General features: G+C 41.8%; 7 protein-coding genes and 1 long non-coding RNA gene across 8 annotated transcripts; 3 read left to right on the top strand and 5 right to left on the bottom strand.

Annotated features, from left to right (window-relative positions):
• Positions 1-314: 314 nt before the first annotated feature.
• Positions 315-4,843, bottom strand: LOC140781638 (ATP-dependent Clp protease proteolytic subunit-related protein 3, chloroplastic). Its single transcript, XM_073127710.1, has 9 exons — positions 4,202-4,843; positions 3,819-3,920; positions 3,294-3,416; positions 2,743-2,802; positions 2,116-2,212; positions 1,950-2,023; positions 1,000-1,053; positions 845-928; positions 315-680 (listed from the first exon to the last, which is right to left on the bottom strand). The coding sequence occupies exons 1-9, from the start codon at positions 4,520-4,522 to the stop codon at positions 585-587; spliced, it is 1,011 nt and encodes a 336-aa protein (XP_072983811.1). The 5' UTR covers positions 4,523-4,843; the 3' UTR covers positions 315-584.
• Positions 4,844-5,508: 665 nt separating this feature from the next.
• On the bottom strand, positions 5,509-7,019 carry LOC140782657 (stress-related protein-like). Its single transcript, XM_073129354.1, has 3 exons — positions 6,669-7,019; positions 6,372-6,599; positions 5,509-6,202 (listed from the first exon to the last, which is right to left on the bottom strand). The coding sequence occupies exons 1-3, from the start codon at positions 6,699-6,701 to the stop codon at positions 5,723-5,725; spliced, it is 741 nt and encodes a 246-aa protein (XP_072985455.1). The 5' UTR covers positions 6,702-7,019; the 3' UTR covers positions 5,509-5,722.
• A 945-nt stretch (positions 7,020-7,964) lies between these two features.
• Positions 7,965-8,996, top strand: LOC140781992 (UPF0496 protein At5g66675-like). The gene has a single exon (XM_073128306.1). The coding sequence runs from the start codon at positions 7,965-7,967 to the stop codon at positions 8,994-8,996; it is 1,032 nt and encodes a 343-aa protein (XP_072984407.1).
• A 2,471-nt stretch (positions 8,997-11,467) lies between these two features.
• LOC140781991 (UPF0496 protein At4g34320-like) lies at positions 11,468-12,436 on the top strand. Its single transcript, XM_073128305.1, has one exon. The coding sequence runs from the start codon at positions 11,468-11,470 to the stop codon at positions 12,434-12,436; it is 969 nt and encodes a 322-aa protein (XP_072984406.1).
• Positions 12,437-15,132: 2,696 nt separating this feature from the next.
• LOC140781990 (UPF0496 protein At2g18630-like) lies at positions 15,133-16,209 on the top strand. Its single transcript, XM_073128304.1, has one exon. It carries the CDS (start codon positions 15,133-15,135, stop codon positions 16,207-16,209), a length of 1,077 nt encoding a protein of 358 aa, XP_072984405.1.
• Positions 16,210-18,374: 2,165 nt separating this feature from the next.
• On the bottom strand, positions 18,375-19,855 carry LOC140781715 (rapid alkalinization factor-like). Its single transcript, XM_073127827.1, has one exon. It carries the CDS (start codon positions 18,898-18,900, stop codon positions 18,544-18,546), a length of 357 nt encoding a protein of 118 aa, XP_072983928.1. The 5' UTR covers positions 18,901-19,855; the 3' UTR covers positions 18,375-18,543.
• LOC140781714 (rapid alkalinization factor-like) lies at positions 18,375-20,081 on the bottom strand. Its single transcript, XM_073127826.1, has one exon. The coding sequence runs from the start codon at positions 20,015-20,017 to the stop codon at positions 19,658-19,660; it is 360 nt and encodes a 119-aa protein (XP_072983927.1). The 5' UTR covers positions 20,018-20,081; the 3' UTR covers positions 18,375-19,657.
• A 1,130-nt stretch (positions 20,082-21,211) lies between these two features.
• LOC140780953 (uncharacterized) lies at positions 21,212-22,375 on the bottom strand. The gene is made up of 3 exons (XR_012107609.1): positions 22,251-22,375; positions 21,645-21,708; positions 21,212-21,347 (listed from the first exon to the last, which is right to left on the bottom strand). It is a non-coding gene; the product is annotated as an uncharacterized lncRNA (long non-coding RNA).
• Between the last annotated feature and the right edge of the window lie 90 nt (positions 22,376-22,465).

The following is a 22,465-nucleotide window of genomic DNA, read 5'->3' as shown; positions in this document are numbered from 1 at the left end:
AGGAAATATTTCCTTACTATATACTCTCTTCTTTTTTTTGGCCTGCAGAAGACATGTTAAAAGGGGAAAAATAGAAGAAGCAATGATACTTTAAATAGCAGTGAAACAATTCCAAGTTCCTGTTTCAAACTACTATTCAAATAGCATTGATTAGTAAGTGGTCCACTCAGAGTCAACCAAACTAAACGTCTTCAAGATCATAAGTAGATAAGGCTCATTTACTATCGAAAAATGAAAGGACAAGACTCCGTATGCATCATTATATTGAGGTAAAAAAGATTGCAGATAGTCTCAGACCACATACGTAGAATTGATTGACTACCATAAAGTTTCAGAGTTGCATTCATCTATCAAAAGAATCAAAACCCTTCACATCCACTTTTAAAGGTGTTATGATTCCATACTTACAGGCCTGTCATGATATAATTGAACTAACCTACATGGACAAACTAACAGGCCGGCATTCTCCGAAGACCTCTCTACATGGTTGCAGTGATGTCGATTACATGCATGTGAAACCAAGATTATGTATGTAATGTTGATTATCAAATGCGCTTACTGTTGACTAAATGGTTCCGAAGAGATCATATCCCATCAACAACTTTGATGCCAGCACGTCGATCCCATTCCTCGGGAGAAAGAGCATCATCCATGATCTTCTCCTGACCACGCCAAAGGATCTGTGCACGATAGAATAAACAACATCCATTAAATATCACCATAATATGGCGCCTTCAAATCTTAATTAAGTACATTATCTGCAAAGTGAGGAATCTTCATGAACATTTTGCTAACTTGGGCCTTAAGTTGGTAGAGCAGGACCAATTAAGAGGAGAGAGAGTACCTTGTCAATAACCCCAAACTCTTTAGCCTTTATTGAGTCCATGTAAAACGGCCTCCGCATAACCTTCGATACTGTCTCCACCGACTGATAAACAAATTAAATCAGATTTGTAGTGTTATTAATAGTGATGAAAGAATAAGTTTCTGTCTACTCACATTCCCAGTGTGCTTAGCCAAAAGCTTGACGAGTGTGTCTCTATTAGCTATGACCTGAGGAAAACAACCAGATATTCTTAAACAAGGATACAGAAAGGAAAGGAACTGCCAAAAGTCGAGCAAGAAAAGTACAGGATCCGAGAACAAATTATTCAAAAGTCAAAATTTTGCCAGGTTATTTAGTTTTCAATGAGAAATTCAGCTATTCTGTTAACAAGAAGTTGCCACAATTACTTTCAGCTATGACTGTCACTCGGTGAGAAGGCAGTGGCAGGCTGGAGGAGGTGTTTGTGATAGAGGGAGGAGAAGGGTGGTGAATGGTGATAGGGAAAGGAGAGGGAAGGGTGGGGAGGAGAGAGTGAGGGGAAGAGAGTAGGGGAAATTTTTTTTGACAGGAGTGAATTATTTTTCCTCAGGAAATAGGTGTTTCCTAAGGAGAATATTCTTTCGAAATTTTGTCCAAAACACTCTCAGGGAAAATTTTGAACAAATGCACTCTTAGGGTTGATCAAGTCGTTAAGGTTTTCTTTTATTCTTTTATTCTCAAAAGTGCAATCTATATACCATCATCTTATAACAATGGCAAATCTTCAACCCAATCTTCTTTCAGCATGCAAGTGAACTGGTGAACTAAATCTTCACAATCTTAGGCCCTACTTAATTTTCCTACCATACTTCTAAATTTAACAGATACTATATTCTATCCTTGAAAAACAATATTGCAGAACCTATCTCCTATATTGGTAACTTTTCAATCCCATATACTTCTCTCCATTAAAAGCTTTTTTGCAAATAAAAATACACAATTGCAAGTGGTAACAAGGATATGTTATGAAGTCATTTTACAACCAAAGTGTTAAGGAAGCTACTTGCAAATATACAAATCTGTACTCTGTTTAAGAAGTGAATCAAGTATCAGATGTCAGAATAATCAAATAAATAACTCAGACCTCTTTTGCCCGAATAAGCACATCACTTGCTGCCATCTGCCCAGATGATGGAACACGAGGTTGTTGAATCATAGCTGACATAAATGAGCACTTCTGGCATGTCAATCATATACTAACTAAATGAAAATTAAGGGGTTTCTGCCACCAACAGACAAACTTCACTAACCTTTGGAATGGGGCATCATAAATCTTCTACCCTTCTTTCCTGCAGCAAGAAGTAGACAAGCCTGACCTATTGCAGCTCCAACAGCTACAGTTTGGATCTGCATCAGCAGCAACAAATTTATTATAAGGATGAGATATGCAAAGATGCAAACAGAAGATAGAAAGTTAGAAACTGTTCTTCATGCTAAGAAAAGGTTAATAGGGCAGATGTTTCTTGAGCAATAGTATTGTCTACAGAAGGAATTACAGAAAAACCTTTTCATGAATATCCAACATTGATATGTCGAGGTCACAAAGGAAATTAAATCACACAAGGAGCAGAAACCAAGATGTGTAAAACTTTATATTTCAAATGAGAAGACCCAAAATCATGTGCAGCACATTTAAGAATTTAGACCAATTACCATCATAAAATCACTATGATGCTGCCATCACATTGCAAACAGGACAAATTAAAGGGAAAATAGCAATGCTTCTAGCAACTTCTACGATCCCCTTTGGAGTAAAAATAGTGGCAAGCAGATTGCTTCACGCCACATATCATGGCCATTTTGTACATGGTAGTGAGTTGAGGCATCACCTTAACATCTAATTGCCACAATAGGATTACGTGAAGTAAGAAACACACCTCATTTTTCAACTGCATCAAAGCATCATAAATAGCAAAACCTTCTGATTCCATCCCAACCTGAAACACATGAGTACATTGAAGAATATGAGAGAGTTAAATGATACAAAATAATCAATGTTATTATCTCAAATATTCAGCTCTAAAATGAAAGGATAGTAAAAACAAGTCATGTAAGGTGGTACTGATAAAAGTTAAAATAGTCCCACAACTTGTGAACCAACATAGGACCTGTAGCAACAAAAGCATCTACTAGATCTCAGTTGTATTCCCGTAAAACCACAGATTGAACAAGCAACCATGTACAGCAGTTCTCCAGGAAAAGTATGTCCATGACATAAGTTATGAAATATCTAGGTGACAGGTGTTCTTTTAGTTATCACGCAAACTATAATCTTGATGAGTTGGTCAAGTAAATGGCACAAAAATTTTAATCACATTTAAAAGGAAAGTAGAGGCCCACAGAGAATACGAGACACAAAATAGAACTGTCTTGAAATGTGATAACAAAGTTCCAGCTATAACTAGTAGGGGAAACTAAAACCACTTACAGTTTCACCGTCATCACGAGTTGTTCCGGTTGAGTTGATGTAGAGATAAATCGGCTGTTTTGGATCCATCCATTGCAGGTAAAGCAATTCCGCAATCACAAGCTCTGTGACTGCTGGCACCAACTAATCAAAACAGAAAACAGGTTATTCTTGTAACAATATGGATATTGTCATAAAAAGAAATTGAACAACATTGCTGTTACGTTAGTAGATAGAAGACTAAAGCATCAAATATTAGGTGCAACAAAACTATCAAAATAGTATTTTATTTATGTATTAGACAAACTTCTAAATGGTCGGTCACTAAAGAGATTGATCAATATGCTTCTCTTCAAATTGTCAGTAAAAGACCACTCTACAAGAAAATTCATGTCGGTTACCTAATATCCAATATTTTTCATGGACTATGTTATAGAAAAATTCAATCAAGTGGATCATCCTTTATGTGAGCAATCACAACCTTTAAGCATTTAAAAAGATTCAATAGTCGAGAAATACATGAAAATAATAGGTACCAACACTTACCGGCATGCCAATATAAACGATGCGCCCATTGAGAAGCAAAGATGGCAAATCCGGAGGTGGCTTTCTCGGCCTGTGTTCATTGTAAGAAACCGAGCGTTCCACCTATTCAGAAAAATGATCAGCTAAAAGCGATATAAAGAGGGAAAAGTATAATACATAAGAACACAATCAATAGCCATTTCATTGGAACTAGATAACAGAGAAATAGAAAATAGGAATCATCAACTCTTTACACTTCATCTCCTATCTTCATATATGCTACAAATTAACACTTCCCAACCATACAAATTAATTAACAATCGAATTAAAAGAGGATACCGAACAAAATAAGCTATGAGAATTAGTGTGTTCCAAGATAGGAAAAAGGCGAGTCGTATTTTCACCTGTGCGGGAGTGGCCATGAGCTTGGGGGTATCGAATAGATCAAGATAAGGCGGGAGATCAGAATCGTGCGAACGGGGAAGCTCGAGGCCTTCGGGATAGGTGGCAGCAGCGGACGCCAGCTTCTTGAGGAAAGGGTCACGTGGGTTCAACGGAGGCATGGGCACTGCTGCCGCCGCCGCCGCCGCCATCCGCCGACCAATCACCACTCTCCTCGGAGCCGCCAAGGAAGGAGAAGCCAAAGAAGAAGAAGAAGAAGAAGGGGTCGAAGAGGAAGAGGGAAAAGAAGCGACCGCCATGAGAGTTTGAGAGCACAAGGCCATTCTCGACTCTTCGACCCTCCTGGGACTCTGTGGATTTGGGTGAGCAAGAGAGATCTGTCAGCGGATGGCAAAGATTAGCCCAGAGCTAGCGAACTCCAGCTCAACTTAACACCATAATAGATCATAGATCCGGAACCCGACCAAGTACCCCGAAGTAGGGTGGCCATGGACTGATGGACCGGTCAGAGACGGGCCGGAATCAGATCAGAATTATTGGGCTAGGCCCGCACCAAAATCAAACGCCCTTTGGGCCGGTCTTTGGAGTGGGGAAACCGGGGCCGGACTGTGATCGGAAAAGTGGGACGGAGAAGAATAGAGAGCATAGCATCTATAGATGATATGCATATATCAAGGATGAGTGAGTTAAGGCTAAAATAATTGGGGGTGTCCAAATTGGAACTTAGCTACGTAGACATAGCAGTTAAACACTAGATCAAGCTAACTGTACACGAACCACACCCAGAGACCAATTGCAAAACAACTTCACTCAGGTATATATGCTTATCACAAGGTCCAACATCATTAAACCAGGCTCCAGTCACTGTCAACCTTTCTAACTCCTAATACTCCAGCAATTATATATTAAGCCGCGGTATCTATCAACAGTCGGTTCTAAAGCATTCCCTTTCCCTCGACAGAAGAGAAAAGAAAAAAGCAGGTTCTAAAGCTCTCTCCCACCCATTAAACCACCTGCTCTCTCTCTCTAATTCTGTGGTTGCCACTAAATCCTATCTACTAGTCTCACATATCAAATATCAAAATCTAGGGAAGATACACGGAATTCAAACTGTGGCCTGCATTATAAAGTTTATGATAAAGACTAAAACCACAGATTAAAAATTAAAATTAAAATCTAAGAAATGAAACGAAACCTCTGTTGAGGAACAGTGGTTTAATTACTTTTTTCCCTATAAACTGGTGAAACAAGTGGGAATTTTTTTAATATATATATAAATATGAGTCAAACTACAAGGACTGCGTTACTATTATTTGACACTTCATATGTAATATTTAAGGATAGTTTTTTCTTTTTACAAAAAGAAGAGTTCACACAGAATTAAGACAAATATTCACATTAAAAAAAAACATCGCCCCGTTCTAAAACACCAAACCATAAATAAATAAAAAAACGATCAACTATTCCCTTTTTATTCGCCAGATTTCTACATCAACGTCGTCATCCATCACCATCATCATCACTTACTCCACGCCGTCCCCATTCACCTTCGTCTCGTTGCCCGCCGCCGTAGTTTCCTCACCATCACCCCGGAACACCTTGGCGATCTTCTCCGTGGGAACCACCGGCAAGTACTCCGCCACGTGGTACCCACGCGCTGCCGCAGAGCCAACGGCGCAGTTGTACTTCTCCGCACAGTACGCAGCGGTGGGGACAACGATCCCCGCCGCCTGAGGGAACATCGGCAGCCGATTGAGCGACCGCCACGCGGCAACGGCGTGCCGCTCCGCCACTGGCTCGTAGCGGTCGTACATCTCCCGCGCCGTCGGTTCGCACCGCTCGTACGCCGCCTTCGCGGCCCCGGAGACACCTGAGCGCTGCACCTCCCCAGCGAGGGAGCGTGCCACCCCGGGTGCGCACTGCGCGGCGACGTACGCTTGCGATGTGGCTGACTTCATCAGCGCCGGCACGTACCGCCCCACCTCCCGCAGCGACTCGTCTACCTGCGACGTCCAAAGTACGACAACCAGACAAACCATTAAAACATCCATGCGCTAAAGCGCGCCAGATCTCATGTGATAACCTGCGACAGAGCAATCTAAGGCAACGCACTCCAACCACACAGGCATGCCGAAGAAAAAGAGGAACGGAAAGGTAGTTTCTTTCACGAACCTTGCGATCGACGAAGTTGAGGAGCTCGAAGGGTATATCGTGGAATCTCTCATAGACGGGTCGGATCACGGCCTTGACAGTGCTCTCCACGGTCTCGACGCCAGGCTTTAGCGGCCCGGAGTTCTGCTTGGCGAAGTCGTAGACGCTCGCAAAGCACACCACCGCTTGCATCGCCGCCACCTGCACGAACTCCAGATACCTGAGCCTCGTCTCTGCTTTCTCCTCGATCTACAACAAAACCAGATCAGAAACCCTATCAAAAGTATAGAACGAAAAGATTCCGTGAGGAATTCTTACGATTTGATCAGATTGGGAATTGGATTCGGCCATCTTTGAGAGAGAGAGAGAGAGAGAGAGAGAAAAGGAGGATTCGAGAATGGGGGCTGAAATTGGTGAAGTCGGTTTGAAGATAGAGGAGAGGAGAGGAAAGAGAACCGCTTTCGTCCTTTAAAGCGCCGCAGCGCCGGTTCGCTATCGGACGCTCGATCTACGGTTTGATCGGACGGCTACCGATGAATGTTTCTTTGCCGAGTTATGCTCGCTCGAACGAAGAAACTCCGGTTAGGACCGTCCTATCTGGCGCTCTTATTGCCTCAGAATTCATCTCGCCCCACGTATAGTCAAACCCGAGAGTTCGACGCGTGAGTCGACTCATCGTTACACGTGGCGACTTTCAGATGTTCGAAACCCACTCGAATACTGAACATTGTTGGAAAACCATGGATGTCGGCAGTCATGTCGCTAGTCTCGAGAAGGCATTATCTATATTTAAACAAAAATAATTAATCTAATATTTTTGTAATGTACGAAAATATTTTCGATATATTTGGATATGTTACATAGTTAAAATAATATAAAAAAAGCGATGACCTCGTCACTTCACGACTAGTCCAGAGCCCATCACAAGTCCAAAGCAAGAAAGCTATAACAAATCCTTATCAATAAAGGCAGTGATATGGAGTCTAGTCAAGGGCTTGTAAGCTCAAAAAAATTTGAACCCCAACACACTAGATGTAGGCCAATCGTTGGTCTGATCCAGATAGGCTAGGTCACACCTGAAGACATCAAAGTGTATCTAATCACCTCGGCACCATTAACTAGATCGTTTTAAATATGACTAGTCAGTACTTGATTGGGCCGGATGTAGGAATTCCTAAAGTCGGAGCTGCAGACGATCAACGAATACGATCCACAATTCGATCGACCGTCTCTTATTGCTATACTTCATCTACAAAGTCAACTCCTCCACGTAGTAACGTAAAGGCTGATATTAGCGTTAATCAACTTTCCAAGAAGCCTCCTTCCTCCCTAACTCTTCCACGATGTTTCTTGGGAAATTGATGAGAAAATAGACGCACATCCTACGTGTCAGCAAGGATTACCGCCCAATAAAATCTTACCGCAATACACATCCATCTCGGCATGTGTCCTAATTTCGGGCGTCGCGTACCATTTTTTCCCACACCATCGCATGGAGCAAAACCAGTCGTGATGGAAGTTGATTAGATTTTTCATGGTTTGCTTTTTTAAAAAGCTCTCTCTCAACGAGCATTTCTAACCCAGAAGATCGATTACTTCCCGAGAAAACTAAAAATGGGGTGCAGCTGCAGCAAGGGCGAGGATGCGACGGCGCCGTTCGCGGCGAGGACCGAGCTCACCACCTTATGTAAGGAGCTCGAAAGCCGACTAGCTTCAGAGGCCTCGCCGAACTCCACTAGCCTCGCCGCAATCCTGCAACCCGAGATCACGCAAGTAGTCCTAAAAAACCCTAAAACATCCTCCCTCGTGATCGACTTTTTTAACCACAATATGTTTGCCACTTTGGGCTTCCTCGGTGAGCTTAAGCAATGCCTGAAGAAGGGCCGACGCTACCAGGAGACTTTACGCCACGTTCTCCGCGGCTTCGACATGGAGAACAGAACCAAGAAATCGAACAAGAAGAAGTACAAGAAGAAGAAGTACTCGGCGACTGTAGCTAATCTGAAGGCCACGAAGCACGGGGGGAATCTCTTCGACGGGATGGACGTCGAAAAGCTGCAAGAAGTCTATGACCGGCAGCAGTTGCTGCTGAGAGATTTGCTCAAGAGGAAGCGTGAGATCAAGAAGAAGCTGAGTTCGTCTAAGAAGTGGAGGAAGTTTTTCAACGTGGCGTACATGATCGCCTTCATAGCCATCTTGACTGGCTCGGTGGCGCTGGCTGCCGTGGCAGCTCCCTCTGCGGCTACCACTGCGGCCACCGTCGCTGCCACAGCAATGAAGGCGGTCGAGCCGTGGTTCATCACCTCGTGGGACGAGCAAAACGGCGAGCTAGAAAACGAGAAAGAAGTGGTCAAGGTGATGCGCCAAGGCAGTACTGCGGCAGTGCATGAGCTGGAGAGCATCCGATCGCTTGTTCAGAAGCTAAGGAACGATGTCAACTCGATGAGGAAGAGCGTGGAGTTTGCGATCGGAGGAGGGGAAGAGGATGAGGCGGTCGCCCTCGAACTCGGAGTTGCAGAGATAAGGAGGAAGATGGAGGAGGTGCAGAAGGGCATGGATGAGCTGCAAGAGAAGATGGAGTGGTGCGAAGGCCAATTCCGGAAGGCGGCCGGAGAATTCTTAAAGAGTCTCACCAATGAGACGTAGAACTTTTAATCCTCTCGGGTCTATTCTCACGTGCATTTTCCTTGTACATTCCAACTCTGCATGCATGCATAGCTCTTCAAATAGGATGGGGATTCAGTTTTTGGTTCATCTATGATGATATACCACTCCCACGATGCCACGATGCATCTTTTTTACGTATGTAATCACTAAGTATGCAATGAGATCGTGGGTATATGTCTATATATACTTAAGTAAGTTGGTTAACTATACCACTAATCGAAGATGAACACTTTTTATGAACGTAGATATTTGGAAAACACAGCTCTTCTGGGGGAAAGAAGGTATGATCATTGTCCATTTTCTGGGTCCTTTTAGCTCATGCTACAATGAATTAAAGCAGCCTAGCTATCAGAGAATTATGTTATTGGGAATGAAGTTAATTATTTAAGGGACAAGTAATACTGTAATTAATAATATTCCCATTTAACGACTAATAAATTAGAAATCGGCCCTGGTTGCGGCCTAATCATGTTTGTCGCGGGCCACGAAAGTTTAGCACTCGAACAATCTTGGTTTGAAGCCTAGTCAATAGATGGGCTAAATCATAGAGCTTAGGCCCAAATCGAACTTGATCAGCTCTAATCTTGTTTTTAGTTTTATTTTTTACTTTTGTTGAGGTAAGCTGAATCACTAGGCATAAAGAGTTTATATAAAGTTAATTTAGTAAAAAAATCCAAAGATTTAACTGCAACCATGAATGCGGTCAAGGGTGTAATTGAGCTGAGCTTTGTTCATGCTTGGGTTGAAAATAATTTCGATCCTACCTTAAAAGTAGTAAGCTAGAACTAGTTATATTTAATTAAAGCCTAATCTAGCCAACTTAAAAATCAAGTCAAGCTAGAGTTACTTGAGAAGCATATTTTGTTAAAATTTGGCTTAAATTCAGACTTTTCAGATTTGCTATGCCGACGCATTCGAATAGACCCTTAGAGCGTTCAAACATAATTTTCTCAGAGGATTTACACTATGTAGGCATTCAAGCGAGCCCTTGGGGTGTTCAGACACAAAATTCCAAGAGGCTTTGCACCTTGCAGTCGTTCAAACAGCTCCACAGAGGTTCAAATGCCCTTTTGCGCTCCAGATTAGAGTTTTCTAGCGTTCGAACGACCCCACGAGCATTCGAACGCTAGACGGGATTTTCAACAGCTTTTAGTCAACCCTAAATATAGAAATGTTTAGGTTTCGGGTTGAGAATGGAGCAATGTAGAGAGAGGGGTTTTGTAAGGAGGCAAGGGGCTTTCAGAGGGCACACCTCTATTTGCATCTCTATTAGATAACAAACTTGAAAACCCTTATATTAGATATTACAATAGTGAGCATTTTGCATGAGGAAAATATTAGAGATGAGAGCCACCATTGTTTAGAGTGATATTAGAGGCGAAAACTCTTTGTATTTAATGATTTGCATAGTAGGTTAAAAATTGCTTCACTCGTTGATGTAGTCACATTGTCAAACCATATAAATCTTGTCTCTCTCTCTCTCTCTCTCTTTCTTTTGTGGTTTTTAGTTGGAGTTCTTGTTTGTGATTATGATGGGCACTTTAGAAGTTCTATATATTTACCACATTGGTTAAAGATTTCCCTTTGGTATTAATATTAGTTTTACTAATATTTAATTTACCCAATCTATTGCTATCACATTGGTACTATTTTGGGGAATTGAAAATCGCTTATGCTAACGTCCACCAATTTGACATTTTAGCACAGCAAATTAGTATGAGATCACAACATATTTGGGCCTGAATTAAATATGAATTAGGCTTGAGTTAAATCCGGTATGAATTGAATCTACTTAATCAATTTAACTCAAATCATATATCTAAAATAAAATTGATTTATTATTAATAATATATATGAAAAATCTAAATTGGCTTGGAATTAATTTGAGTACGATTCAATTGATTAAGTTTGACTCATAGTCTTGTCAAGCCAAGCTCGAGTTGGTTTAATTATTTTGACAGCCCTAACAGCAGTAATTCCCACGATTCAGCCCATGACAACCGGATAGATCTTCTCCGGTCCACGTCGAACACCATCTCGGAAAATTTGGTGAATGTTCCATGTTAATATCGCGTAAATTTGCTGAGGTTAGCCACTCACTTCTCAGATTAGTAGTATGAGATTTCGGGGAAGCTTCCTATTACGAAGTTTCTCGGGAAGCGTGTAAGAGAATACCACAAATTAGACTAATATCTCCTTTTCATATGTATTAATAATAATAGAAGTACTCCAGTTCAGACGTATCCTAATGTAATCCTTGCAGCAAATCCGACCATTACGGAAGTTGTGCAGGCTTTTCATGCACTGCACTATAAATACGCTCCTTTGCAAGCTTGCATCTATATCTTCTCCACTCGATCGATGGAGATCGCTTGTTATTATATATAGCTAGGGTTTCGTTCAATCTCTGGGCAGTTTAGATTAGCTCCGTGAGCTGAGAAATCTTAGAAATGGGTTGCTGCCTCAGCAGGGGGAATGATCCGACGGCCGCCAACCTGACCGACTTATGCGAGGAGCTCGAAAGGCGACTCGCTTCCGAGGGCTCGCCGCACTCCACCGTTGAAACCCCTCCGGAGATCAGGGAAGAACTCTTGAAGAACCCTAAGACCACCACCCTCACAGTTGACTACATAAAGAAGACCATGTTTGCCTCTTTGGACTTCCTTGCCAAGGTTAAGCAATCCCTTGACAAAGGCCGGCGTTCCCAGGAGTCGTTGCGTGACATCCTCCCCTGCTTCGACATGGAGAACTGCGCAGAGACTTTGGCTAAGCTAATGGAGTGGAAGACGGCGGGGAATCTCTTCGACGAGATAGACACCGAGGAGTTGCACGAAGTCTATAACCAGCAAAAGTTGCTTGTGAACAGGTTGCTCTCGCGGAAGAATGAGATCAAGACGAAGCTGGGTTCATCTAAGAAGTGGAGGAAACTTTGGAAGGCAACCTATACGATTGCCTTCATGGCGGTCTTAACTTGCTCGGTTCTGTTGGGGGCACTGACTTTACCCCCCGCCGCCATCACCGCGGCCACCGTGTCTGCCACCGCCATGAAGGCGATCGAGCCCTTCTTCGACAGCTTGTGGGATGAGCGAGAAGGGGATTTGGAAAGCGAGAAGAAGGTGATCAAAGCGATGCGCCAAAGCTGCTCTTTGGCGGTGCGTGATATGGAGAGCATCCGACCACTTGTTGAGAAGCTAAAGATCGATGTCGGCGCAGTGATGAAGAGCGTGGAGTTTATGGTTAGAGAGGAGGCGGCGGCGGCGGCGGCGGTCGCGGTGCAGCTCGGAGTGGTGGAGACAAGGAGGAAGATGGAGGACGTGAACAAGGGCATGGATGACCTGCAGGAGAAGATGGATACGTTCAAAGACCAAGCTCGGAGAGCAGCCGCAGAGTTCTTGAAGGATATTTCCCAAGAGACGTAGAACCGGCTAATCCTCCAGGATCTTCTCTCTTGTTCATTTTCCTTCTACGTTCCCACTTTCTGCATGCATGTGATTCAGTGGAAGTCGGTATATGCCGGTCGAATAGTATCGATTGCACATCCCACGGCCATGATCGCTCTCGCTCAAAATCTTCTTCTTCCCGGCACGTCACCCAATTCAATGGGTCTGCAATTCCATCCGAGAGTGCACTCGGATGGATTAGCAACACGGGATCCCTTACCCCTCGAATATAGATGTTGTTTGTATTAATCACTACCACACCATGATGTCTTTTTACTTTTGTAATTAGCTTTATGTTGTTCTTTCCTACAATTAACCATGTGAGTATAGAATGAGACTTATGAGATCGCGGGTGTTGACATTGCTAACCGGAGATGAACCCTTCTCTCCAACGACTGCTTTTGCTACCAGTGCGGAAAGATTCTTCTCTCTGCTATGCTACTTTCTTCTTTCTGTCCGGCAAGGAATCTTTTCGATCATCAATACTACACTAAAACAATTTGAATAAATCCGCAAAATAAAGTAGGTATTGGAATAAAGATCGCTTGTTTAAGTGCTGACAGTTCTTCCTAGGAAAAGCTAGCTATACATGATCGTTTGCCATTTCTTAGATTGTTTAGTTCATGCTATGATGAATTAAAGGACACAGAAAGGTAGTTGGGGAAGTTATTGGGAAGCTAATTAATAAAGGACAAGTAATAGTACTAAAACAGTATCTTGAATTCCCTTCTCGTTCTTTAGTATATAAATACCCAACTCCTAGGACAGTGTGTATACAAAACAAAGATTTGCTGTTTGACTCGTTTTAGACTGAACTACTAACGTCCAAACTAATGAGTGCGTCATTTTGACCACAATAAAGTTGTTTTATGTTGTTCATATCACGTCCAATATATATATATATTTCAATCACATAATTATTTTGATATATTTGTATATGAACATATATACACTCCTCGTTTTCATGTATGCAGACCGCAAGAAGTTCTTGCCAACTTACCGAGAAGTTATGAAGAAAGTAAAATTCAAACGAGAAGTGCTTCTCGATTTACCAAGAAATTATAGGGAAAATATTGAATTCCATTTGAATTATTAGTCCGATCCGAGTATAAACAAGTTATCTCGGATTCTTCTCAAACCTTGTACAAAAGTTAAAAGGTTCTAAATCCGATAATCTGCGACGTCGGATTCAGATCGGACGATGGTCAATGAGTTTAGAAGTAAACACCAATCTTCTTTCGCCTACCTTGGAATTTACGAAGCATCTGCATGCAACGACATAAGTAGACATCGTTATTGGCCGTTAGAACACCTCTTCTATAAACTTACAACATTAAACAGAAGCTTCCTCGTGATCCCTTCCGTATCTTTTCTTGGAAATGGAAGCAGTAGAGATAATGAGGAAGATGGAGACGTGCAGAATCTTTGTGCATTTTATTTGTAGATCCCAGCTTTGTGTGGATGTATAGCTCTTTGAATATGTGTATGTACTTCGTATGTGTGAAATTATAGACGTTATTCTCTTTAGAAAAGAGTCGAACAGTATGTGAGCTAGTTAATAACGATAATCGGAAGGATAACCACGCAAAATTTGGAGCTTCTAATCGGAGCTTTTACTGCGAATGGAGAATTTAAACCATCTTGTTTAAGTGCTGGCAGCTAGTGAAGATTAATTATATGACTTTATATAGCCAGAATTGAGCTCTTCTTAAGAAAAGCTATGATCATAAATTTGCCATTTCTGGGGGGGTTGTTCTAGCTCATGCTACAATGAATTGATGAAAGGAGCCCAAGGTAGTTGAGAAAGTTATTCAGAAACTTAGATGGAAAACTAGTACTAAAGCCGTACGGCACTATCTTTTTTCCCCCTGAAGTTGATCCGACAACAAGTGTGTCAGACTAATTATGGTTAAAGGACGTAAAGGAAATCTTTCCACACAATTAATTTGATATTTTTGTAGACACGCTTCTCCAGTCTCATATGCATGAAGGCAGCCGATCCCCGGCTCTTTACAAAAGAATCTGAGTTTCTGAACATATATATATATATATATATATATTTTACGAAGAAGTTATACATAAAACAAGTCAAATTTCAAGTAAGAAGTTCTTTCCAACGTACGAAGAAATTACACACAAGAAGTCTGAGTTCAAGTTCTTTTTCTTCTTTTCTTTTTCCAAACACTTCATCTGTTCAAGATCATTTCAAGATCATCGGCTCAACATAATATTGATTCCCTCCATCTGTCAAACGTCTGTTTGAGTTTACGAAGCATCTGCATATAACCGCGTGACATATCGTTGTCGGCGGCTAAAACACTTGCTAGCTCTAGAAGACCAGAAACGTAAGAATCTCTTCCTTGTCTTCTCTCGGAACAGTCCGAGAAAACACTCATGCATGCGCCGACCTACCCGGTTTACGGCTCCCAATCTAATGGGAATCTAACACAGATACATAACTGGATACAACTCATTCGAATCCGCTTGAGAATTTACTCAGTAAGTTCACTCTGGGCCCATTCGTAGGGTATATAACAGAGCGGCTTTCTTCTCTTTGAGAAACACACCCTTCTCGACCTCTTGAATGAAGAAAGACGATATTAGGGTTTTCGTGGCAAGCTAGGGTTTTATTTAGTTGCAGTGGTGCAATTAATTTTGCCCCTCGGATCTATCCGATGGGCTGCAGCTGTAGCAAAGGCAACCGTGTGGCGGAGGCGGCGGTCGGCGAGGCCTCAGACGTGTTGATGGCTGAACTTAATGAGTTTTACAAGAAGGCCTGTCGACATGTGTCAGAGTTCGGACCACCGAGCACGGCCAAGGAGCTACCAACTAGCGGCGAAACCCCCCTTCGCTTTGCGAGTGCTATCGAGTTCAACCAGGTAGTTTTGGAGAACCCTACCACCCTCTCTTTTGTAGTCAACTACCTAAAGCATCTCATCACCATTTTCAACTCCATCGCAACTCTCAAACAATGCCTCGATGAGGCCGCGCAATGCCAAGTCACCATGCGCGGTGCCATGCAATGCTACGACATGGAGAACAACAACAACAACTACTACTACTACTACTACAACAAGAACAGGAAGAAGAAGTACAGAAAGATTTTGGCTAAACTGAAAGACCAATCAAAGACAGCGAGGAGCCTTCTCGCCGACATAAACACAGCAGAGCTGCAAGCAGTGTGCAGCCAACAGCGGTCGCTTATCAAGGCGTTACATGAGAGGAAGCATGAGATCAAGAAGAAGCTTAAAATAACAAAAAAGTGGAGGAAAGTTTGGAGCGTAGCCTATACTATCGCCTTCATGTTGTTCTTAACTGGCTCGGTTGTGTTCGCGGCTTTGACTGCACCTCCGGCAGTCATCGCCGCAGCCACTGCGTTCGCCGGTGTCATGAAGGCGATCGAGCCGTTCTTCAACACCTTGTGGGATGAACGAGAGGTCGACTTGGAAAGCGAGAAGGAGGTGATCAAGGCGATGCGCCGAGGCGGTTCCACGGAGTGTGAGCTTGAGAGCATTCGAATGCTTGTAGACAAGGTAAGAATCAACATCGTCTCGTTAACGGAGGGAATGGAGTTTGCGGTCGGGGAGAAGAATGATGTCGGATCGAAGCTCGGAACTATGGAGATGATGATGAAAAATATTGAGGAGACCAAGGAGGGCATGGAGGAACTCCAAAAGAAGGTCGATTGCTACGAAAGTGAATCTCTTAAGGCGGCCACGGAGTTCTTGAAGATTATAGCATATGAAATGTAGAGCTTGTTCTTCTTAATTAACGCGTAGTACTCTCTTCCGTTAGTTAAGGGTAGCTAGGTGGTGTTCTGTATCAATATGCATACATACATACATGCATAAATACATACATACATACAAGAGAGAATAGATTAGAAATGTATGAGGATATATATATATATACACTTTCTAATTGTAGTTTGTAATTAGTGATCTGGACTAAGTTTATTGTGAATCTTCACCCTTGCTGCAAGGAAGTTGGTTGGAATTTTGGATGTGGGTCCTGGAAATAGTTTCTGTATTTTATATTATATATCTGGTATTTTAATATAAATTAAATATAGATGGAAACATAAGTATTAACTCATTAGTAATCCTAATTGCTTCTGGGGCTGAGATAGTTAGTGGGCTCGAACTTAATTCTCTACTATAAAATAATGTCGACTCAATTAAAGTTAAATTAATAGATAACTAAAATTTTAATATTTTATGTTTAACAATAAGAACTACTACTGAAAATATTCTTGGAAAGTCTCACTTGGAAATTTTCTATTACTTCTAGCTGCACGAATCAATTAATATTTATAATAAAATAAAGAAAATTTTGTATATAATATCCTACTATTTAGTTAAATTTGTATTTACATCTTATATTTTTATTATTTATAAATCGAGTTCTATGATATAGAGAATATATATATATAAACATCCTGTATTATTTGTGTTACTTTTTTTTTTCTTTAAATCATCTTATCATCTCGTGCACATTGCGGTAACGCGAGTAGTAGTAGTCCTCAAGATGTTTCTTGATTCGTCGGAGATCACTGCTGTACCGATCCACCTTCTCCTCCAACCTCACTTTGACCTCGAAGACGGCTGCGACTCGTAGGCGGAGGGGGTAGGAGAGATTTATTTGCCGTCGCAACAAAAGTATTAAAGAATTTGTAGAAGAAAAAAAAAACAGAGCCTCAGCTCTTAATTAGATGTATAATTCTACCAAAATTAGATGTACCTCCTCCCTTAATTGCTGCAAGAGATCAACAGCCAATGAAAGACGAGTATAAGTGCCATTTCAAACTTACACGTACTTCATCACATTAGTAAGCCTTACAGATTATTTATTGGTAACGGAGTGGTAATTTTAGGGTTACAACCAAAGGTACAGCAGATAGCTTAATTTGAGCCCGTTTTCTACTACTCGCTGGATTTAGTGACGCGTTTTATTTAGATTAGCGCTATAATGGGTCGGATTCGTCTTTGGTCTAACCGGCCCGTTTAAACTCGAAACCAGCTCGGGCCCAGCTTACGGACCCCTAAAGGTACAAGCCCATTCAATCCGTGCTTAGATAACCTTTTATTTTAACATGCTTAGATAACACTATTAACTACTAATGGAAGCTTTTTTGTGATTAGGGAGTCTAATATAGAGTTACCAAGAAACCCATTTTAGTACATCCCTAATCCACATGAGACTCTTGTACAATTAAAAGTCCAGCTTCTCTGGAATTCATGCATCTCATGTGCCCCAGTAAAGACCTCACACAAATTTACTGCACCCCAGTTGCCCACCCAATCAAGAGAGGATAGTTACTGAGAGTACTATCCAATCTAATAAATGTAAAAAAAAAGGATTAATTTTCTAATCCTCCTCTTTATTCTAACAAGTCCTTAATAGTATAATAAAAACTTAAAAATTTTCCTTTCTTAAAGAGTACTTCTCCCCATGTTCCTTCTTCAACCCCTGCTATTTCCTGAAACCTCCCCTTAGACTCTTGTACAAGGAAGACGACAATTGGACTGAACACAGAGAGATCCCACAGCATAACCCCAAGGGGGAAGATTTAATCTCTTTTATACTTTGTTTATATATATATATATAAATTTTATTCTCAAAGCCAAGAGAAGAGATCCGATACCCATCAAGATCACTGTTTCAAAATCCCTCTTTTTTTTTAACAAGGAGAAAACAATAATAGTAAGAAGACATAAGTTTGAGCAATCTTAAGAAAATTCTTTTAGATTAATCTGAAAGAGAACACCAGCAACTTAGCTGCGGAACTTGGTGATGTGTTTTGGAAAAAACCGAGATCCCACAGCAAACTGTCGAAGAGATCCAGAAAGCAACGAAAGATAGCAGTAGCTAAAAAATTGCTCCGTTTTATACTCCAAGGCTAGAGAAATCCAAATCATTTTGCACAGAAACAGTTTACTCCACGTATAACAAAAGACGATCACAAATAACAATAAGAGTACATCAAATTACACCAAGCCCGAAGGTCTTAAACCCCAACACGACCAAATTAATCCACTTTAATCTTAAAAAGAAAGAAAAAAAAAACTGGGAAAATAAAGGAGGATTTAGGATCTGCACTGAGTGATGGCGGAGCAGCCGCGGGAGTAGGGATTAGCCGATGCACCAGGTTGGCAGTTGTAGTACGAGGCGCCGCGCTGGGAGCAGGGCACACTGTTGCGGCGCAGCGCGTCGTAGCTGATGTAGCCCGAAGAGGCTAGGATGCGCCGGCTCGACTCTGATACGAGGTCGAACTCGGAGTCGACTCCGAGGCACTCACCGACGGTGCCGCGGCACGTCGCCGACGACTTCCGAGCCGGTATCCACCCATAATCCACGCCGCCGGAGGCGGATCCGACGGACGAGATCAGCGCGAGGGTAGCGAAGAGGAGGACGAGGACCGCCGTTAGTCCTGGGGTTGCCATTACCGCGTCCTCTCTCGAAGTTTTGTCTCTTTAAGATGGGGATTTGGGAATGGTGTGTTAGGAAGAAGAGAAAGGGGGGAGAAAGATTTAAATAAGGGAAGGGAGATGAGATAGAGAAATAAACGGTGATGGTTTTGGATGGAATTACGAGAATGGTATTTGACTTGTTGAAGCGTTATTACCAATGGTGATGAGCGGTTAAATTAGAAACTCAAATTTTTTTAAAGATTTTTTAACCACCGTAAATTCTTCTCTCAAAATTATTTCCAGTATTATTTGAGTTCTAATCCACATGGATGCCGGTTGAAAAATTATAATGTGAGTCACTAATTTTACTTAAAATAATATGCTTTCTAATTTATTAGGAATATATACTAAAAAAATGCTCACCGTGTTAGTGATTCTAATTGAATAAGTTGATAGTAGAGTTATCTACGTTTGCAATTAAACCATCTCTTTTTCAAAGTTGGCGTAGCATCATATTCTTTCTCTCTCTCTCTCTCTCTCTACCTACCACCCACTCTGCAAACTTCCATAACTTCTCGTAATTAAGCATTCATGATGCATGCATGACCAATGTCTACACTGATAAAAAGAAATCAATCTTTTGCAGAAGAAAACGATTTATTTCACGTATAAGTTTATGACGAAGACGACGACAAGAATAAAAATACATGCATCGATCAAACTGAAACCTATTTTAGTATTTATAAAAAGAAAGGGATTTTTTTTTGTGTGCGGTTAAAATGTGAACTTTTTAAGAACCCCTGCACTGGGTGATGGCGGAGCAGCCGCGTGAGTAGGGATTGGAGGAGGCGCCGGGCTGGCAGTTGTAGTACGAGGCGCCGCGCTGGGAGCAGGGGACGCTGTCCTGGCGCAGCGCGTCGTAGCCGATGCTGCTTCCGGCGGCCAGGATGCGCCGGTTCGACTCCGCGACGAGGTCGAACTCGGCGTCGAGTCCGAGGCACTCGCCGACCGTGCCGCGGCACGTCGCTGACGACTTCCGGGCGGGAATCCAGCCGAAGTCCACGCCGCTGGTGGCGGATCCGACGGCCGAGATGAGCGCGAGGGAGGCCAAGAGGAGGAGGACGACGGACGTTACCCTTGGCCTCGCCATTACTTATCAGCTCTCTCTCTCTCTTTCTCTCACTCTCTAAGTTTCCTATACGGCTATACGAGGAGGAGGGAGAGGGATTTAAATAGAGATTCCCTTCACCTACCGTGTGATTCATAAAGAATATACTTGCAATCTTACTCGATATTTTCTAAATATTTTTATCATAGAGCACTATACATGATTTGATCCCATTATAATCCGTTGATTGATATGGTAATAGTGATAAAATGAAGCTGTTGCTTGTAATAATAATCTGTGCACTCGTGGAAAAGTACACGCACAACCACCATGTTATCTGAGATTAAGTTTGACTTAGACATCTTGATTACGTTTTATTTAGGTCAAACAACTCGCTCAACGGTAGCAATGCACCAACTAACATTGAGGAACCAACCTTTAGCAATTGTTTGATGGTAGATATAAAATAATATTTTGAGTCTAAATTAGAGCATAAAAATGGTATAATGCTAATAATTTTTTGCCCTTGGTAACACGCATGAATAAATATATATAATAGAATTAGGTCGATGCGTGTTATAGTTGTTGGATTCCAATGCATAAGAAGTCGAAGGGGGGGAATAAGTCTTCCATTGTTTTCTTGGTTAAAAAGACTGAGGGCAATATCGTGATTAGAAGCAAAAGAATGGGTATTTAACGTAGCCAATCATAATGGACAAGGTCATACGTTTCATAGCTTCGGACTATTGGTTGGTTGGGAAACTAATTAAGAAAAAGAATCGCCTCCTCAAATGGCAGAGATGAATTTGCTTCCATATCCGTCTAAGAATCGCCACGTCAGCAACTCACGGAGTAAGAAGAATCGCCGTTTAAGGTTAGTCCACATCACATGGGCCTTGTATTCACATCAAGGGCCCATCTGCAAAATATGATCAAATATTGTCCTCAATGTGTAAAAGTCACTGTAAAGAAAATTGGAAGGGCAACCTTCAGGACTCAAAACATTAATTAATTACAATTTACCCCCTCATCTAACTACCCCAAATTACACCTACCGGGCCTTCAAAGGCCCAGCCCGGCCCGGCCCAACCAGGAAAGTTCCGTCGCCGTTTGCCACGTCATCCGGCCACGCGGAGACGAGCGGCTGAGGCGTCCCCATCTCGCGGGGCCCACTGGGAGGAGCCTATGAACGGGTCGGGAGCATCCGCACCTCAAGTCTCGCCTCGCCAGCTGTCGTGACGCCATCGCTTTTATCGCTATTATGCTTCGTCTCGCCTCCGATGTTTCCTTTTACCCAATCAAAGGCTACAGTCTCTTTCCCTGCTTGTCCCTCAATTTTGACCAATTTCTACTGCATATTCCCAAAATGCCCCTTCCACACAAAAAAGAGAGAGTTCCTTTTAGATGTTTGTCCTAATGCAATATGAATATGACTATGTATAGCTCAACAGCCACCACCAACTAAACCAAACACACCTCTCTCTCTCTCTCTCTCTCTCTCTCTCTCTCTCTCTCTCTCTCTCTCTCATGAGATCTCTTTTAAGGTACATATCTTATATTCTCTCTCCTCTCATGGCTACTGTACAAACTGGAAAAATATATATATAAACATGAATAGGAGTTTGGAACAAATATTAAAAGAAGATTTCTGACACATTCAAGACCAAACCTTGGTTGAGAGATGCTTAATATAATAGAGGCATAGCAGATCTCCAACACTCACATGGAAAATACTGCAGGAAAAGATCCACAAGTGGTTAAAATTTAACAGTGATGCTAATGATAGGATACCAGAGACAGTAGAGCTCTGCACTACCAGGTAGTTAAGTAGAAGCAACAAAAGATTGTAAGGCCTGCCCATCTATTATGTATTTCTTGTAATATTTGGTGAGATGAGACTAGCAGACAGTGCGTTTGTCCATTTATTTGTGAAAATGATTCACTTGGAAGCAAACAAAGACAAGAAACATGTAACTTTCTCAAGGAAAGAGAAGTTATTGGAGGTTGACAAAATGGATCAAAACTGGTGTGCTGACGAGGATAGGGCAACTTTACTGACTCTGTGTCGCATCGATTGATGGTAAATTCCACCAAATGGATAAAGATGACTTAAAGCATTTATTTAAACAATAAACTATTGCTGATAAAAGACAAGACACTTATGTACAGTTCAAGCGCACCAATTATATCAAGTAAGAACGATTTAGAAAATTTCATGGTTGGTATGATGTGAGATATCATTTTCATTTAATCATGAGGGAGTTGTGATCCTTACCTTTTGTGGCTTCTGCTGTTTCTGTAGTTTTGATTTGCATCAGACTCTAGTTGTGCAAACCAAACTGAGATATCCAACAAATATTAGTAGAAAAAGCTTTATAACATGTTATTCGAGTAGTTTCTCCAATATGTTATTTCAATACATGGTAAGACTATCACGACTCAGGAGTATAGAAGCAGCTCCTTGCACAATATAAAATTGTAAATGCTAAA

The sequence above is a fragment of the Typha latifolia genome, chromosome 2 (assembly GCF_019914945.1).
Source record: "Typha latifolia isolate L0001 chromosome 2, TyphaL0001v2, whole genome shotgun sequence".
Classification (NCBI taxonomy): domain Eukaryota; kingdom Viridiplantae; phylum Streptophyta; class Magnoliopsida; order Poales; family Typhaceae; genus Typha; species Typha latifolia.
The sequence above is the reverse complement of the archived record's forward strand: the minus strand, read 5'-3'. Positions and strand labels throughout refer to the sequence as shown.

Bases quoted from the DNA above. Each gene is read 5' to 3' on its own strand.
- LOC140781991 (XM_073128305.1), top strand. From the start codon at position 11,468: ATGGGTTGCTGCCTCAGCAGGGGGAATGATCCGACGGCCGCCAACCTG.
- LOC140781638 (XM_073127710.1), bottom strand. From the start codon at position 4,522: ATGGCCTTGTGCTCTCAAACTCTCATGGCGGTCGCTTCTTTTCCCTCT. The intron at 3,417-3,818 runs GTAAGTGTTGGT...TGTTTTGATTAG, and splicing joins TCGTTTATATTGGCATGCCG to TTGGTGCCAGCAGTCACAGA. The intron at 2,024-2,115 runs GTTAGTGAAGTT...CATTTATGTCAG, and splicing joins TATGATGCCCCATTCCAAAG to CTATGATTCAACAACCTCGT.
- LOC140781990 (XM_073128304.1), top strand. From the start codon at position 15,133: ATGGGCTGCAGCTGTAGCAAAGGCAACCGTGTGGCGGAGGCGGCGGTC.
- LOC140781714 (XM_073127826.1), bottom strand. From the start codon at position 20,017: ATGGCGAGGCCAAGGGTAACGTCCGTCGTCCTCCTCCTCTTGGCCTCC.
- LOC140782657 (XM_073129354.1), bottom strand. From the start codon at position 6,701: ATGGCCGAATCCAATTCCCAATCTGATCAAATC. The intron at 6,600-6,668 runs GTAAGAATTCCT...GTTTTGTTGTAG, and splicing joins ATTCCCAATCTGATCAAATC to ATCGAGGAGAAAGCAGAGAC. The intron at 6,203-6,371 runs GTTCGTGAAAGA...TGGACGTCGCAG, and splicing joins TCAACTTCGTCGATCGCAAG to GTAGACGAGTCGCTGCGGGA.
- LOC140781992 (XM_073128306.1), top strand. From the start codon at position 7,965: ATGGGGTGCAGCTGCAGCAAGGGCGAGGATGCGACGGCGCCGTTCGCG.
- LOC140781715 (XM_073127827.1), bottom strand. From the start codon at position 18,900: ATGGCAACCCCAGGACTAACGGCGGTCCTCGTCCTCCTCTTCGCTACC.